At 44.0% G+C, this 17,567-nt stretch overlaps 1 protein-coding gene across 1 annotated transcript in view; it reads right to left on the bottom strand.

Moving 5' to 3' along the window:
• Positions 1–5,180: 5,180 nt before the first annotated feature.
• The window catches only part of BBS1 (Bardet-Biedl syndrome 1), a gene marked incomplete at its 5' end in the record, with an annotated part of 131,093 nt that continues 118,706 nt past the window's right edge, over positions 5,181–17,567 (bottom strand). The window contains 2 exons of the mRNA XM_082270495.1: positions 5,181–5,669; positions 14,792–14,878. Of these exons, the coding sequence (XP_082126621.1) occupies positions 5,583–5,669; positions 14,792–14,878 (174 nt within the window). The 3' untranslated portion in view covers positions 5,181–5,582. The remainder of the gene's footprint in view (positions 5,670–14,791; positions 14,879–17,567) is intronic.

The raw sequence follows: 17,567 nt of genomic DNA, 5'->3' as shown, positions 1-17,567 counted from the left end.
AGACCTCTTAAATTACAGGTGGTCACAAAAGCCATATACCCCACAGGGGTTAATCATCTCTCCTTAGGGCTTAGAATGGTCACAAAAATCTCATAACAGTTTGACATCATGTCTGGGGCATGACTGATGAATATATGCACATGTGGTGGATTGGGCATGTGGACCAATATGACTGAAGTTTTTATTTTGTTTTGTTTTTTAGGAGACTCCCTTTTTTTGAATTTCACATTTTTTTTTTTTTGGTTCATGCTGAGAAATGTTTTACATTTTGAAACTGTGGCAGGCTTCCACTGAAATGGTCTGGCATAAATAGATTCTGGGTTACTGGTAATAAACGGTCAGGTGTAAAGCTTATATTGCCCAACAATTAAATCTAATAGTTCTTTGGTGAAAACTTGTTGGCAGGAAGACAACCAGATCCAATGGAAAGGAGATCTTATTGGTAAAGTCCTCAAGCGATGGAGAATCAATGTGTGATTCAGCCCACCTGATTCTATTTTAACTGAATCTTCTGTAAATTCTGATCCAATAAATGGATAGATGTACTGTAAAACGTATTTTTAGTTACTTACATATAAACACACATTAAGGTAAATTACGAAACTCTTACAAGAATTTGTAAAATATTCATATATCAGCAGCAGTGAATCATGGCTCCCTAAAGCAGACTGCCTATGCTGACCCTCCTTCTAATAGGCTAGTTTCCTGGTTTTCATGGAGAGTCACTGACTTTAGAACTTTTTTGCCTTACTGCTCAGTTCCAAGTTTGCATAAGTTCTGACTTTACTAGCATGCATGCTGGAGCAGGCCATTGCCTGCGATTGCGAAGTAATTAGTACTTTTTAGAAGGAGGGTGGCAATAGCTGCCAGTAAAGTTTCTCGCACATTAGGCATAATTAAAAAAGCACCATTCTCTATTAAAAGTATTGTACCTTTTTCAAACAGACAGTCATAATCAAATTTAGTATTAGGCTCATCAGTTCACTTTGTGGGTTATGACACAATGGAACTCACTGGGTCGTTATCAATCATACAGTAAGATGATTGCAACATAGCATGTATATGGAAAAAATGCAATTCTACACTATATGGTCAAACGTATTAGGATGCCTGCCATAACACGCACATAAACTTTAGTGGCACCTCAGTCTGAGTCCGTAGGGTTTAATATTGAGTTGGCCCACCCTCTGCAGCTATAACAGCTTCAACTCTTCTCGGAATGCTGTCCACAAGGTTTAGGAGTGTGTCTATGGGAATGTTTGACCATTCTTCTAGAAACACATTTGTGAGGTCAGGCACTGATTTTGGACGAGAAGGCCTGACTCGCAGCAGTCTCCGCTCCAATTCATCCCAAAGGTGTTCTATCAGGTTGAGGTCAGGACTCTGTGCAGGCCAGTCAAGTTCCACCCCAAACTCGCTCATCCATGTCTTTATGGACCTTGCTTTGTGCACTGGTCCAAATCATTTGGGAGGGGGGCGTATGGTGTGGGGACATTTTGGACAATTTCATGCTCCCAACTTTGTGGGAACAGTTTGGGGATGGCCTCTTCCTGTTCCAACATGACTGCACACCAGTGCACAAAGCAAGGTCCATAAAGACATGAATGAGCGAGTTTGGGGTGGGGGAACTTGACTGGCCTGACCTCAACCTGACAGAACACCTTTGGGATGAATTAGGGCAGAGACTGCGAGCCAGGCCTTCTCGTTGAAACTCAGTGCCTGACCTCACAAATGCGTGGACAGCCTTCCCAGAAGAGTTTAAGCTGCTAAAGCTGCAAAGGGTGGGCCAACTCAATATTGAACCCCTACGGACTAATGCTGGCCGTACACTATACGAAAAATCGTTCTAAGTGCGAATGAGCAAATGATCGTGCCATCATGTAATGACCGATAAATCTTTCAATGGACATAAATTAATCAGTTTTTGTTTTGTTTTTTTTTCACATAATACCTAGTGCAAACAGTCTGGATGAGAAACACATTAAACTTTCAATTTATCATTTGTTCGGCAGAAAATTTCCAAACTTGCCCTTCGTTTTTTTTGGCTTAATAACGTCACAACAGATTACTGATTCGTGCCCATTAACTGGCCGAAAAATGAAAGAACTGTCCAAATGACCGAATTTCGGCCAGTTTTTCGTATAGTGTATGGCCAGCATAAGACTGGAAGTAGCTGCCTGGGACTCCCCTTCTCATTGGCTAAGACAGCAGCGTGGTTCGATTGGCTCCAGTATCTGTCTATCAAAGTCAGCCAGCCAGCTAATAAGTAGAGAGAGGGGTGGGGCTGGGTTGTGGCTCTGTGTCTAAATGGACACAGGGAGCTGTGACTTGGGTGCCCCCATAGCAAGCTGCTTGCGGTTGGGACACGCAACAGAAGGGGGGGGGGGCCAGGAGCACAGAAGAGGGACCAGAGATGAGGAGGATCCAACTGCACAGAGCAGGTAAGTTTAACATGTTTCCCGGGAGCCACATGTTACTTGTTTTATGATTCATTTTTGTTTTTGACCAGTCTTCAGTTTAGACTTTTGTGGCAATTTCCATGGACATTTGATTTATCCATGGAAAGGTAATTATGATACTTTGTATTGTATACAGCACGGCGGTCCATTGCTGGCTATGTCCTTCCCCCCCCTCCCCCTTTCTCTTCCCCCCAGCCATGGATCGCTACGCTGATGTCAAATGTACTATATTATATATATTACATTCTTTGCTGTATCAGGTGTATCTCTTTGCATATTTTGTTCTTTGTATTGTAATTCTGTTTTTGTTTTTATTTTGATGGAATCACATGCTTAAGGCTCCTCCTGTCACTGTCTGCAATGCACGGTCATTCGCCCCTCCGATCGCCTGGTTTGTCCTGCCCCTCTGGTGGGTTGGTGAGTCCTGGCTCCTCCTCTCGTCTCCCACGGATGTGTGATCCTCGGGTGGAGGTGCGGGATGTGGCGGTTCACTACATCCACTTCCGCTCTCCATGGCTGCATGCGGCTGCATGTTGTGGCCGAGTTCAGTGCAGCACTGTGCGCGCTTCCGGTGCGCGCACAGTTGAGGATCTGACCCACGCCGCGGCGCACGTCTATGACGTGCACCCGGCGGTGGGTTGAGGTAGTACTTAAGCGGGAAGCTTGGCGTTTTATTTTATTTTTTGTGAGACGGCCATGCTCTCCATCTGAATACATGCTGGTTAGTACTTGTCGGTGGTCTTGCTCGGAGGTCTGCTATTTGATCGGTGGTCATGCCCGGAGGTTTGCTATTATGCGATCTTTCAGGCTCACCTTCAATTTTTCCTATGTCTCCCCATTAGGTGCTTTTGCTACTGGGACAATTTTATCTGGATACCCCATGGAGGTCCTCCTGGCTTGCCTCAGAACGAGCATGACAACTAGACACTGCCCACTGTATCCTTAGATGCATAGCTGCTTTTTCTTCCACCGGCCTCTCCATATTTTATTTGTATTTTCTGTGAGGTAGCCGCCTTTTCTTTCCTTCCTCATTTACAGTTCCCTTGCTCCTTCTCCTTCACCTCTCCCCCTCCCCTCTCTCTTCCCATTTTTTCTTTCCCAGCCTTTGTTCCCCCTTCAGTTTTCTCCCTTCCCTTTGCTGCTTTTTTTTTTTTTGTTCTTCCCTTTTTTCTTTCCATGTTCCCTGGCCCCTCTCCCCTTCTCTCTTTTTCTTTCTGTTCCCTTTAAGTTCTTTTCTGCTCAGGAGTATTCATGTCTCTAAATATATCTTACATTTTTCTCTCTTTAGAGACAGGGACTTTTGGGTTCCAATTTACTCTGTCTCGTTATCGAGCTGTATATAATTCAGTACTATTGAAGGTAAACTATTGCCTTTTTATTTTTTAGTAAACACATCCCTTGGACATCTTTTGGGAATTTCTTGCGTTTTTTTCTCACTTTTTGAACCCCGTTGGTATCCCCTTGGATGCCTCTTTCGGTTCATAACACACACGCCACCTAGCTGTCCCTATCTTATCTCTCCTCCACATCCGTGGGTAAGACGTATTGTGGGGATCCCGGGCTCTCTCTCTCCTTGGTGCACTGTCAGGTGACGGTTTGTGGTGATGGGCTGTGCATTGTATACACAGGAGCCGCATGTGCATGCTTAACCATTATGTTGCATTTTGTTTGTTTGTTTATTTACTATTTGTTATTTTTCTACATAGGTCTATTAAGGCTCTCTCCTTGTATAGCATGTTACAGACCCCTGAAGAAGCAGCCCAAAATAGGCTGCGAAACATGTTCTGTTAATTTTCCGAGGTCCTGCACATCGGATGAGCTATATATCTACCATTGCCTATTGTCTGTACCTGTGTTACTGCATTATATGTACTCCACGATATGTTTTATAAATTTTTATAAAATACTTGATTTTATCAATTTTTGCTATGGTCTTTTCTATGGTACCATTAAAATCCCACCAGCCCTCATCATTTTTTCTTTGTTTCTTGCTCTGATCTTTCCTTTTTCTTTTCACATTTCTCCATTCTGTCTTTCTGCCTCCCCCCTTTTTCTCTACCTCACACCCTTCCTTCCCTGTCCTTCCCCTCCCCTTCCCCCCCCCCACCCCTTTCCTTCCCCCTTCTACCTAGTTTCTATCCTTTCCTTTCTCTACACTTTTCTTTCTTCTCTTTGCTCACTCATGGTCTTTCATGTATTCTTTGGATAAAGGCCCCATCCGTCTTTCTGGTAGCCTCCTTTATCTACCGTAGATTGAAGTTTCTTATTTAAAAAAAAAAAAAACTGAGTTTACAATCACTTTAAAAGTTCATGTGTAAAGGGAGGCCTCCCAATACTATTGACAATATAGTGTATATCTGAATAGCACAAGAAGTATATTGCTGGTTCGTAAAGACTACTCTCCCCTGTGACTGCAGAATACAAGTGTCCTAATGATCAGTGGAAAGCCACATTTTTACCCGTTTCATAGTTATTCAAAGTATATGCCAAGTTCACTTTAGAAATGTATTTGTACTCCTCAAACTTTGACCTAGCATGACCTAGATCTAGCCTTTATGACTTTCTAGTGATATTAGTTAAAATGTGTGAGAGTATGCACAGCTTAGAACTGACATGTGACCACCCCCCCCCCCCCCAACAAAAAATGAACATAAGCATAGATAAACATTGATACGTTTGACAAATCTTAATGGTGTAAATATTACATTATCAATGATATTAAATTGATAAAAACTAATTTTACATTTTTGTGTATTTTTGACCCCATAGGAATGTGATGAAAGATTCCTGCATTTAGGTTTGCTGGCTTACCATTCACTGATATAACATTTAAGATGCTTACATGTAGCAGCTGACAAGGCTGTAAATGTGGAGGGCACAGAAGGCAGACACTGCCTTGTTTCCCCAATAACTAATGTTTTATGCTTGGTCAGAAAAAGCTGTGCCTTAAAGGTACTGTAGCTGCAAAAATACAGTGAAATCTTACAAAGGAAACAATTTTTTTAAATGCATCCTAAATAAATCTATATGCATATTATACTGATCATTTTGCGTTTGTAGACTCTTCATCTTGGTATGTGTTTTGAAGCCTCCTTCCAGGCAAATAGTCTTTTGAAGTTCCGATCAGGCAGCTACCAGTCCTTCACTGACTGGCATATTGATATGTGCAGTGATGAGTGGTGTGCTTTTCCCCTCTTTCAAGACAAAAACCTATAAAAAGAGAATACATGTAGGTTCAATCTGAAATAAAGGTGACAATGGTACAAAAACACAGCAGAAAATAATTCTACAATTGCAAAAGGTTAACTGTTCAGTGTCAGGAGTATGTGTAATGGCCTTTGCTCTAGTACAGGGGTCTTCAAACTTTCTAAACAAAGGGCCAATTTACTGTCCTTCAGGCTTTGGGAAGGGGGGACGACGACTGGGGAAGACTGTGGCTGTTAGGAGTAGAAAATGCCCTGCCGTCAATTTCTTCTCTTCAGTCTTCACAAAAGAATCGGGGGGCTACACGAACCTAGCTTGTAAGGCCGAACTAAACAACACACCTCAGGAAGTGCCGCCATGGCTAACAGAAGATAGACTTAGAACTAAACTAGAGAAACTTAACATAAATAAATCACCGGGACCGGATGGCTTGCACCCGAGGGTTCTTAAAGAGCTCAGACAGGTGATTGCCAGACCATTATTCTTGATCTTTAAGGATAGTTTACAGACGGGTATGGTGCCAGCTGATTGGAAAAAAGCCAACGTGGTACCAATATTTAAAAAGGGGCCGAGGTGTATCCCGGGTAACTATAGGCCGGTCAGCCTAACATCAGTAGTCTGCAAGATTTTGGAGGGGATGTTAAGGGACCACATACAAGACTTTAGTAATGAAAACTGTATTATTAGTAGTAATCAGCATGGATTTATGAAAAATCGTTCTTGCCAAACCAATCTATTAACCTTCTACGATGAAGTGAGCTGCCACCTAGATAAAGGAAAGCCTGTGGATGTGGTGTATCTGGACTTTGCAAAGGCCTTTGACACCGTTCCCCACAAACGCTTACTGTACAAACTAAGGAAGGTAGGTATGGACCATAAGGTGAGTACCTGGATAGAGAACTGGCTCCAGGGGAGAGTCCAGAGGGAGATGATTAATGGGGAGTACTCGGATTGGGCGGGTGTGGAAAAATGGATTTTTGTAAAATCTTACCGTAAAATCCTTTTCTCTTAAGCTCATTGACAGACGTAGTCCTCGTTGATTAATAACAACTCGGGTTATACTGCCCTCTACAGAAGTAGGACTAGACAGGAAAGAAAACGTTCTGGCCACACCCTAGGGGCAGTCCCAGAGGGTATATCCTCTCACTTCCTGCTACAGCAAATCAGTTATGTCACAAAGCAGTGTTTAGAGAATTTAACCCAACCCAACTCAAAAACAGAGGGGCGGGTACTACGTCTGTCAATGAGCTTAAGAGAAAAGGATTTTACGGTAAGATTTTACAAAAATCCATTTTTCTCTGTCGCTCATTGACAGACGTAGTCCTCGTTGATTAATAACAACTCGGGACGTCCCAAAGCAGTACCACAAATGAGGGGTGGGCTAACAGAAATCAAAATCCAGAAGGCCCAACCGGAGCCAACCTGAAGCATCAAGGACTCATCGAGCAAAAAGATGAGACCTAAGTGAAAAACCCAACAAACCCTTGAGATAGACCAACAGTCTCCTCAGATTGCGGCCTGCAGAACCTTGCGGCCAAAAGAGGCATCTGACGATGCCATCACATCAACTTTATAAAATGATGTAAAGGTATGAACCGACGATCAAGTCATCGCCTTAAAAACCTGGATCGCTGACGCCTGATGGCGGAAGACCCAGGAAACACTAGGCGCCCGAGTAGAGTGCGCCTTAACAGGGAACGGAGGATTCCGTCCCTTAATAGAATAAGCCTGTACCACCGTCTGACTGGTCCATCTAGATATGGTCGCGGCAGACACTGGCAACCCCCTTCTAGGGCTATCCGTGATCACAAAAAGTGAGTTCGTCTTACGAAACAAGTTCGTAGTAGTCAAGTGTACCCTGATTGTCTGAACCCCATCCAAGGAGTGTAATCCCAAGGATGGCTAGTCTTAGGACACGGGGAAGGTAACACAATATTTTTATTCAGATGAAAACTCTGAAAACCACTTTAGGAAGGAAGGATGGATTCGGAAGAAGAACCACCTTATCCCTATGAACCACCAGATATGGGGAACGACAAGATAATGCGGCCAGTTCTGACACCCTGCGTGCAGAAGTAATGGCCACCAAGAAGGCCACCTTCTGGGATACTGTAAGCAAGGGAATCTCCCAATATCTTCAAAGAGATGTTTCTGAAGAACCGACCACACTAAATTAAGATCCCAGGCGGTAAGGGTGCACGCACTGGCGGAGCCAGATGTCGCACCCCCTGGATGAAATTCCGCACCAAGGAATGATTAGCCAAAAGTTTCTGAAAGAAGATTGCTAACGCTGAAACCTGACCCTTGATGTGCTCAAGGACAGTTTCTGCTCAACCCCTTGTTGCAGACAGACCAAGATTCGGGTCACCGAATAGGTATGTGGGGGAAATCCAAGAGATTCACACCACGCCATATAAGACTTCCATGTGCTGGAAGTCACTTTCCTTGCTTTAACTAGAGGTAGGAATAACTGAAGCTGACACTCCCTTGTCCTTCAGTACCTGGGTCTCAATGGCCAGGCCATTAAGCCAGCGATAGTAAAACAAGATGGAAGATCGGTCCCTGAGACTCCAAGGAACGTCCGCGACTAGCCTCACCAAGTCGGCGTACCAGGCTCGACTAAGTCAGTCCGGAATTTCCAGAATAACTGGAATTCCCTCCACCTCTATCCTGCGAAGAAGTTCCCGCAGTAACTTGAGAGGATGGAAGGCATGCCGTAGCTGATACTGCCCCCACGGGGCGATCAGCGTTTCTGCTGCGTCCGCTAGAGGATCGCGGGTGCGAGCTACAAACCTCCGCACCTTCCCGTTGAGCCAAGGTGCCAACAGATCCACATCCGGGGTGCCCCAATGAAGGGACAGCTAGTGAAAAAACCTCTTGATGAAGAGGCCATACCCCTTGATCCAGAATCTGATGGCTGAAATAATCTGCCTGCCGATTTCCCACCCCCGGAGTGAACACTGCGGGGAGATCCGGAACAAACCGTTCCGTCCAATGAAAGATGCTAGTCGTTTCGATGGCCACCAGGACACTCTAAGTGCCCCTTTCTTGACCTAAGTCACGACCGTGGCATAGTGCGATTGGATCCGCTGCTCTAGAGCTGCTCGGTCCAGTAAATCAGACAAAATTTGATCGCTCTCAGTTCCGATACCCTATTTGTAACCTGGATGCTATCGGAAGGAATGACTTCCCCTGGTTGAGCATCGGAGACTTCCGCTTGCTCAACCGGATCCGATTGTCCAGGAAATCGGAATTCTGATTCCATTAGAAAAAAATCTCCTTCAGGAGAATTCGGGTATGAGACTGGGTATACGGTACTGCCTCTAAGAAGGCCACCATCAGTCCCAGCCAATTGACGGACAGCAACATCCGAATCGTTGACTGAACCTTCTGGAGTTTCTCCGCAAGGAGAAACTTTCTTGCCCAGGATGTATCCAACATTAGGCCCAGATAGTTCAGTCTCCAGGTGGGAACCAGGGATGATCTTTGGGAAAGCGAAGAAAACGCTGATGTCCTGCGATGATGGGGATATAAGGATAGGCCTCCTAAATGTCTATGGACGCCAGGAAATCCCCCCGATGCAGGGAGGCCACCACTGTTCGGATGGACTCCATCTTTCCCCAAGTCCAGAAATTGGACGCACCTTGCCCTCTTTCCTGGGCATTGTGAACAGGTTCGAATAGAACCCCTGAAACCGTTCAATGTTAGAAGGGAAGAATCGCACCGGTGGAAGTGATCGAAACTCGATCCTGTATCCTGACCGTATGACCTTCCTTTAAAGAGGGATTCCTCAAACGGATAGCGCCTAGCCATGCGTTTGGAAATAACAGGGGTTCGTTTCAAAACGACCCCATTTGGGTAAAGGAAAATCCTTCGCCCTTTTGGTAGGCTAACAAGTACCAAAAAGGAATCTCAGTCTCAGCTACCTCTGCCGGTGTAACCTCAAGACTAAAGGTTTCCCGGACGGACACAACTAGTGCATCCACCACTCTTGTGCAATGGCGGAGGCAGAAACGTTCTCTTCACTGCTGAGAAGACATTACCTGAGACAACAGCCCCATAAGAGGGACCTGCAGCTGCATTGACCAGCTCCGAATCCGTATCTGAAGTATCAGATAAAAAATAGGGGTAGGCGGGGGTCACTTCTTGACCCCCGTCCCTGACAGGCCACCTCCACCCGGGATACCAAAGACTCCAAAACTGCCGAAAATGCATTAAAAACAAGTGGGGTACTGGAGGGTCCTGCGGCCACCTTGAGGGGATCAGGTGGGGATACCTATGCGGCAGAGTCAATGATTATACAAGACATTTGTCAGCGACAAAAAAATGACAAAGTAAAAAACTTTTTTTTTTTTTGTAATCCCCCAGCGCAACAGCGCCCTTTAGTGTTACCTGCCTTTTTGGACCCCACAGAGAGAGCGGACCCACGGACGCATGCGGTCCGTGGGCCGTCGGAAGGCAGCTCTCTGCCCTTGCTGGAGGAATGGCGATCTGGACTGCAGTTATTCAGGCATAGGCATCGCCCTGTGAACACCTCTGACAGGTAAGATACCTCTTGCTTCATTAGTAATGCCCATTCTAGTACTGCCACTGACTTCAGTCACCTTTACAGTTTTAAAATGACATTAGATAGTCAGCTCCCAAACCAAGCCTCCTGGTTTCTGTTCACAAAAATCCCACTCAAATTGGGGGATCTGTGACCTGTTATAAGATAGAGGGGAAACCCATCCTACCATTCCAGAGAGGGGCCCGCGTTCACCACAAACCCATCAGGGGGAAAGGGGGAACATACTACTCACCATACCGGAACCAGGCGGGCGCCACTCCTGACAGAACCCCTCTCCACCGGGGTGGGGGGGCTGTCGACCAGTACGGACGCCGTGACACTTGGTCATTGGCGTTCAAGCAAGACGTTTAACTCGCAGGGTCAGTCCCCGTCCAGTGGGACTATGTCGCGGCCGACCCAGCGCGGAGCTATGGCCTGCACGCGCTCGTAGGCTGAACTGGGGTGACCACTGGATCTCAACATCCAGCCCGTCGCCCAGTTACAGCTTGCTTGCTTGAAGATCTCACAGGAACACTGAAGAAAAAAGCTGTCTAAAAAAAAATCTAAGAAAAAAATCCTGCCAGGACCGAAGATCCTAGCAAGGCATCTAGGTCCTTACTCCTAACTAGACAGAAAAAAACTGATTTGCTGTAGCAGGAAGTGAGAGGATATACCCTCTGGGACTGCCCCTAGGGTGTGGCCAGAACGTTTTCTTTCCTGTCTAGTCCTACTCCTGTAGAGGGCAGTATAACCCGAGTTATTAATCAACGAGGACTACGTCTGTCAATGAGCGACAGAGAAAGTGGGTTCCCCCAGGGTTCTGTCCTGGGACCAATCCTGTTTAATTTATTCATAAATGATCTAGAGGAGGGGATATCTAGTACAATCTCTACAATCTCAGTATTTGCAGATGATACTAAACTAGGCATGCCAATATCTTCTATGCGGGATGTGGGAACCTTACAAGCGGACCTGAACAAAATAACGGGGTGGGCAACTACATGGCAGATGAGGTTTAATGTTGAAAAATGTAAAGTAATGCACTTGGGGGCCAGAAACCAGAAAGCAAGCTACTCACTAGGGGGGGAACCTCTGGGTGAGTCTAGGATGGAAAAAGACTTGGCGGTACTGGTAGACAACAGGCTTGGCAGTGGCATGCAATGCCAAGCCGCTGCAAGTAAAGCCAACAGAATACTGGGATGTATAAAAAAGGGGATTCACTCCAGAAATAGAGAGATTATTCTCCCGCTCTACAAGACTTTGGTCCGGCCACATCTGGAGTATGCTGTCCAGTTCTGGGCACCGGTCCTCAGGAAGGATGTGCTGGAACTGGAAAGAGTCCAGAGAAAGGCAACAAAAATAATTAGGGTAATGGAGGACATCAGCTATGAGGAAAGACTACAAGCACTGAACCTATTCTCTCTGGAGAAGAGACGATTGAGGGGGGATATGATATCAATGTACAAATACTGTACTGGTGACCCTAGCATAAGGAACAAACTATTCAGAGTAAGGGAATACAATAAGACACGTGGCCACTCACTAAAACTAGAGGAAAGGCGGTTTAACCTTAAAGTGCGTAAGGGGTTCTTCACTGTAAGAGCGGTAAGGATGTGGAATTCTCTTCCACAAGCAGTCGTATCAGCAGGGAGCATTGATAGTTTCAAAAAACTATTAGATTGGCACCTTAGAGACCACAACATACAGGGGTATACAATGTACGGTTAAAAGCAAACACACACACACATCATAGGTTGAACTGGATGGACTGATGTCTTTTTTCAACCTCACTATGAAACTATGTCAATGGGAGTAAGCAATATCCCATCAATGGGTTTAATGGGAGGAATAGTGCCCCATTGTTGGCATCAGTTAGAGAAATAGTGCCCCATTATGGTTGTCGTGCCAGGTATAGTGCCCCAATATTGGTTTAATTGGGAGGAATAGTTCCCCATTGTTGGCGTCAGTGGGAAATAGTGCCCCCCAAGGGTCGGATAAAGGCAATCAAAGGACCACATGCAACCTGTGGGTCACAGTTTGGAGGCCACTGCTCCAACACATTGGACCATGCACCCCTCACCAGGTCCGCTTTTGAAACTGCCCAATGCTCTTTGCCAGAAGGGTTGATGTCCCCTATTACAGACAGCAAGAGCTTCCAGGCTAAGTTATGTGCTGATCAAGCATGTGGAAACAGAGCCAGAGGAAGCTGGATCAAAGCAAGTAATGCAAGCAAAGTGAGCTAAATGGAGTTGTTGGTTGGGCTAATAATAGACTTAGCAGGGCTGCGCAAAGATGCTATAATCAGCCACAGAACACATACAGTGCTCAGCATAAATGAGTACACCCCAACAGATTTGAATACAAAAAAACAATCAGCGCAGACAGGTGAAAAACAAATAATATAAAACATATAAAGAGCTGAAATGCAAGCTAAACACCGACCCAGGATCCACAGCAAATCCCAGACAGAATATAATGGAGAAAATAGTGTAGCGCAAAACACATAAAAATGGTAAGAAAGAAATAAAAAATGTCCATATAATATAAATATATGATATAGTCCCAAGAAATTATCAGAGGCCCATAGGTCCGCATAAGGTGCTGGAAACAGTAGATAACATAGAATCCAATCAGTGATTACCCTTCACCAAGAAGCACACCAATGCGCTCACCTCAAGGTTTGACCCCTGTTTCACCAGCGGGTCAAACAACGCAGTATTGCAGATTTATCCAATGGAACAGATAACAGCAGGTCACTGAAGCATATACTCAAGGTATGACCCCTGTTGCACCAGCAAGTAAAATAATGCAGTATAGCAGATTCATCCAATGGTATCAGGTAACAGCAGGTCACTGAGGCAGAAACTCCATGGAATATGTATGAAAAAAGAAAAACGCAGCCTCAAAGTGTAAACTGTATGTAAAAACTGGACTTTTAATAAAAGATTGCACTTACATCAAAGCAGGTAAAAAGCGCATAAAACATCCATTTGGTTGGAAGCAGCGTCGCGGGCTCTGCACAATGGCAGCCAGCCACACAGACGATGGAGAGCAGAGCCCGCGACGCTGCTTCCAACCAAATGGATGTTTTATGCGCTTTTTACCTGCTTTGATGTAAGTGCAATCTTTTATTAAAAGTCCAGTTTTTACATACAGTTTACACTTTGAGGCTGCGTTTTTCTTTTTTCATACATATTCCATGGAGTTTCTGCCTCAGTGACCTGCTGTTACCTGATACCATTGGATGAATCTGCTATACTGCATTGTTTTACTTGCTGGTGCAACAGGGGTCATACCTTGAGTATATGCTTCAGTGACCTGCTGTTATCTGTTCCATTGGATAAATCTGCAATACTGCATTGTTTGACCCGCTGGTGAAACAGGGGTCAAACCTTGAGGTGAGCGCATTGGTGTGCTTCTTGGTGAAGGGTAATCACTGATTGGATTCTATGTTATCTACTGTTTCCAGCACCCCAACAGATTTGTCAGAAAACGTTTACTTTTCTTTCAGAATTAACATTTTGTATGGGACACTATACTAGAAAATACTCCCACAATTACGTGCCATTGATTGCAACCAAGATTTGTTAATTTGCACACACAAAAAAAGTATTTTTCCCAACAAATTAATTTAAGACCATGTTGCAAAAATGAATACACCCCAATAAAAAACTTTAGGAGAAAAGCTACATTTTAGACAACACAATCTTAATTAACAAGAATTGAATTACAGGTGAGTGCAATTATTAATCAAGCAAGTGTCCAGCAGACAGCTGATCATAAAAGAGCGTTACTTAAAGAAAACCCCTCCCATTTCATGCTGTCATTAATAAAATGAATGCAACCATCACATCTAAGGAATGAGAAGCTGCAACATAGTAAAGGTTTGCTTTTGGGTTTCATACTGCTTTACACCCAAAAGCAAACATTTATTATATTGCAGCTAACCGATTCTTAGAGGTCATGGCTGCATTCGTTTTCTTTTTTTAGGCTTGTTTTCCTTTATTTTCATGTGGTGACCCAGATCCAGAAAAAGTCTGTTTTTCAAAATAATAAGCCCTCTTCCATATGTATCAGTTTACAGGGATGAGACAAACTATTTAAACTGTACTATAGACAAATGCAATCAATCAACTTAAAAAGTTAGCAATGTGAGATTTTTTTTATAAAATACACACAATTTGCACAGTGTAAACAGAAGTTACATATATTCAGTACACATACATTATAGTGATTGTAAGCCTCTGACATGCAAAACAAAGCGTATGCTTCCATACTGTGTGCTTGCCTCAATCCAAAGCACTGATCATCATTTCTCTCTGCTGCCTAGTTCCTTTGCTGTATGCAGGACAGGGGTCAACAGGTACAGCTTATGTAGGAGGATTTGTTTTATCTGCACGTATTACCTGAGGCTAGTAACTTAATTTGATAAATAGAAGGATTTACAACCACTTTAAACAAAACAAACATTTTCCACGATAGTTGTCCTGAAAGTAATTTTGTCCAACAAATTTTGCTGCTACTTTGAGGAATTTTTGAAAATCTGCATCAACTCAAATAATGACTGAATGCCAAAAATTACCTTAATGATATCCGAAATGCCTTTATCAGAGCAGCAGTCAATAAATGTCTCGATTGGATAGTTTAAACCAGGAACAAGAAGTGGAACCTGAGAAAAAAAAAAAAGTATTGGACCACAGAAAGGAAGTTACAAAATAGTTCTGTCAGGTACAATATAAATAACATGCTAAAGATGTTTCTAAAAAAACATTCTAAATTTCTCAAAAAAAAAAAAGCGAATAAACCTCTAAAAATGCGTTATACAGAACAAATTACTTTTTAGTTTACAAAGGTTTAATGTAAGGTTTATGGACAGAAGGGATGACCCTGCCTTCGATGCATAGGTCCCTGCTGTATTCTTCTATCTGCCTCAGCTGACTGCAGCAAATGGAATATTCATTGTATTCCCTCCACAGAAAGCGAATCAGCAACTAGCAAAACCTGAAAACCTTGCAAAGATCTTAAACCACATGAAGGCCAAGATGTCGAACTTCCTTCCTGTCCCGGCCATTTTCCAGTTTTCAGCAGTGATACTTTACCTAACAATTACTTGCTCATGCAACACTGTATCCAAATTAAATTTATATCATTTTTTGAGACAGATAGAGCTTTTTTTGGTAATATTTAATCACCACTGTTTTTTTACCATGTAAAAGGGGGAAAAAAAGGACCAAAAACACTTTACTTTAGTTTCTGCTATAGAACTTTGTAAATAACATTTTCAGCATAAGTTTATGCTAACGTATTCTGTTCCCAAATATACTGAATGCCCATCTAATTTCTTGAAGCCCTAAAATGCAAGGACAGTGCAAACACCTCCAAAATAACTCATATTTGGAAAGTAGACATTTCAAGGTATTTGGTAAGAAGGATTGTGAGTTTTTTTAAGTTGTAATTTTTTGCCATAATTTTTTGGAAAGTGAAGAACGTAAATTAAATTTTATTTTATTTTACAAAGTTGTCTGTTTAACAAATTATTTCTCATGCACAGTGTGGGCATACTTACAACTGTACCCCAAACACATCCAAGAAATCCAATAAGTGCTTTCAAGGGACATAAATTAGACATCTAATTTCCAGACTACCTAACACGTTTGTGCCAGAACAGTAGAAACACCCACAAAATGACCACATCTTGGAAAGCAGATATTTTTAAGAGGCATAGTAAGTCTTTTGAATATTTGCTTTTTTTCCATAGGTTTTAAGAAAGAAAATGGAAATGAATTTTAATTTAATAATTTTTTTCCAAGTCATCTTCCAGGACGGCTTACAGAGAGAGGCTCCTCCCATCTAACACAGGAAACTCATGATCCTACATAAAAAAGGCTGCCCAACTGACAGTTCCTCAGTATATGTGTTTCCTCCAGCCAGAAAGAAACAATGAAGATTTTTTTTTTGGCCTTCGTGTTAGGCGACAGGGGCAGGGAACCTGGGGGCACAAGCAGCTTGGGCAGTGGCGTCGGGGGGGGGGGGGGGGGGGGGCTGACCGAAAAAAGCCCTGGGTCTCCTATTGCCTAAAATTATTAGCCTCGAGTCCCAAGGCCTGGGGTTGACCGGGAACTCGAGGCTACATACCTCAGCAGTGTAACCTTTATACAGCACATCCAGTGATTGGTGGGCGATCCAGCGCAGCCACAAGGAGAGTGATTGGAGCTGTCACGTTTAAGCATTGATGTCGGGTGTGGGCAAGGCTGGTATGCGGGGCTCCGCCTCTTTGTTCAGTGCATAGACAAACAGAAGCTGGCCGGGTAGGAAAGTGACAGGGGGCGGGACCAATTGTAACTGCTGTATGTGCACCCACGACCCTATATAACAAACCTGAATTATACATCGCTGTGGGTGCACATACAAATTGATCCTGACCCCTGCCACCTTCCTCCCCAGCCAGCTGCTGTTTGTCTATGCATGGAACAAAGGGACAGAGCTCCGCATACCGGCTCCGCCCACACCCGACATCAGTGTTTCAACTTGACAGCTCCAATCAATCTCCTTGTGATTGCCCAGAATAGCCCACCAAACACTGGATGTGCTGTATAAATGTTACACCGAGACATGTCCTGCTATAGGTTAAACTCATTTATGTTCCATCTGATGCCACCATTCTTCCCTCAGCTCCTGTATACTGCTAATCAAGATTTTAAGATAAGTGTGCAATGTTTAACTAATTGGTGTCTTTGCAGTTTAAATAATTCCTGAACTTTGCATCCCGTACAAAGCATTCCTGAACCTTGCACCCTGTACGAAACACACTCCAGAACCTTGCACCCTGTAAGAAACGCACTCCTGAACCTTGCACTCTGTGTAATTCATTTCTGAACCTTGCACTCTGTACAACGCACTCCTGAACCTGGCACTCTGTACAACGCACTCCTGAACCTTACAACCATTACAACGCATTCCTGAACCTTGCACCCTGTACAACGCACTCCTGAACCTTGCACCCTGTACGAAACGTACCCCTGAACCTTGCACTCTGTACGAAATGAACCCCTGAACCTTGCATCCTGTACGAAACGCACTCCTGAACCTTGCTCCCTGTACGAAACGCACTCCTGAACCTTGCACCCTGTACAAAACGCACTCCTGAACCTTGCACCCTGTACGAAACGCACTCCTGAACCTTGCACCCTGTACGAAAACGCACTCCTGAACCTTGCACCCTGTACGAAAACGCACTCCTGAACCTTGCACCCTGTACGAAAACGCACTCCTGAACCTTGCTCTGTACACACAAATGGACAAATCCTTCCACACTTCGCATAACCCACTCTTCCACAGTTTGTGCAAAACCATTTGCA

Source organism: Pelophylax lessonae (genome assembly GCF_965119305.1).
Source record: "Pelophylax lessonae genome assembly, chromosome: 10".
Classification (NCBI taxonomy): domain Eukaryota; kingdom Metazoa; phylum Chordata; class Amphibia; order Anura; family Ranidae; genus Pelophylax; species Pelophylax lessonae.
Note: the sequence above shows the minus strand (reverse complement) of the source record. Positions and strands in the feature narration are given on the sequence as shown.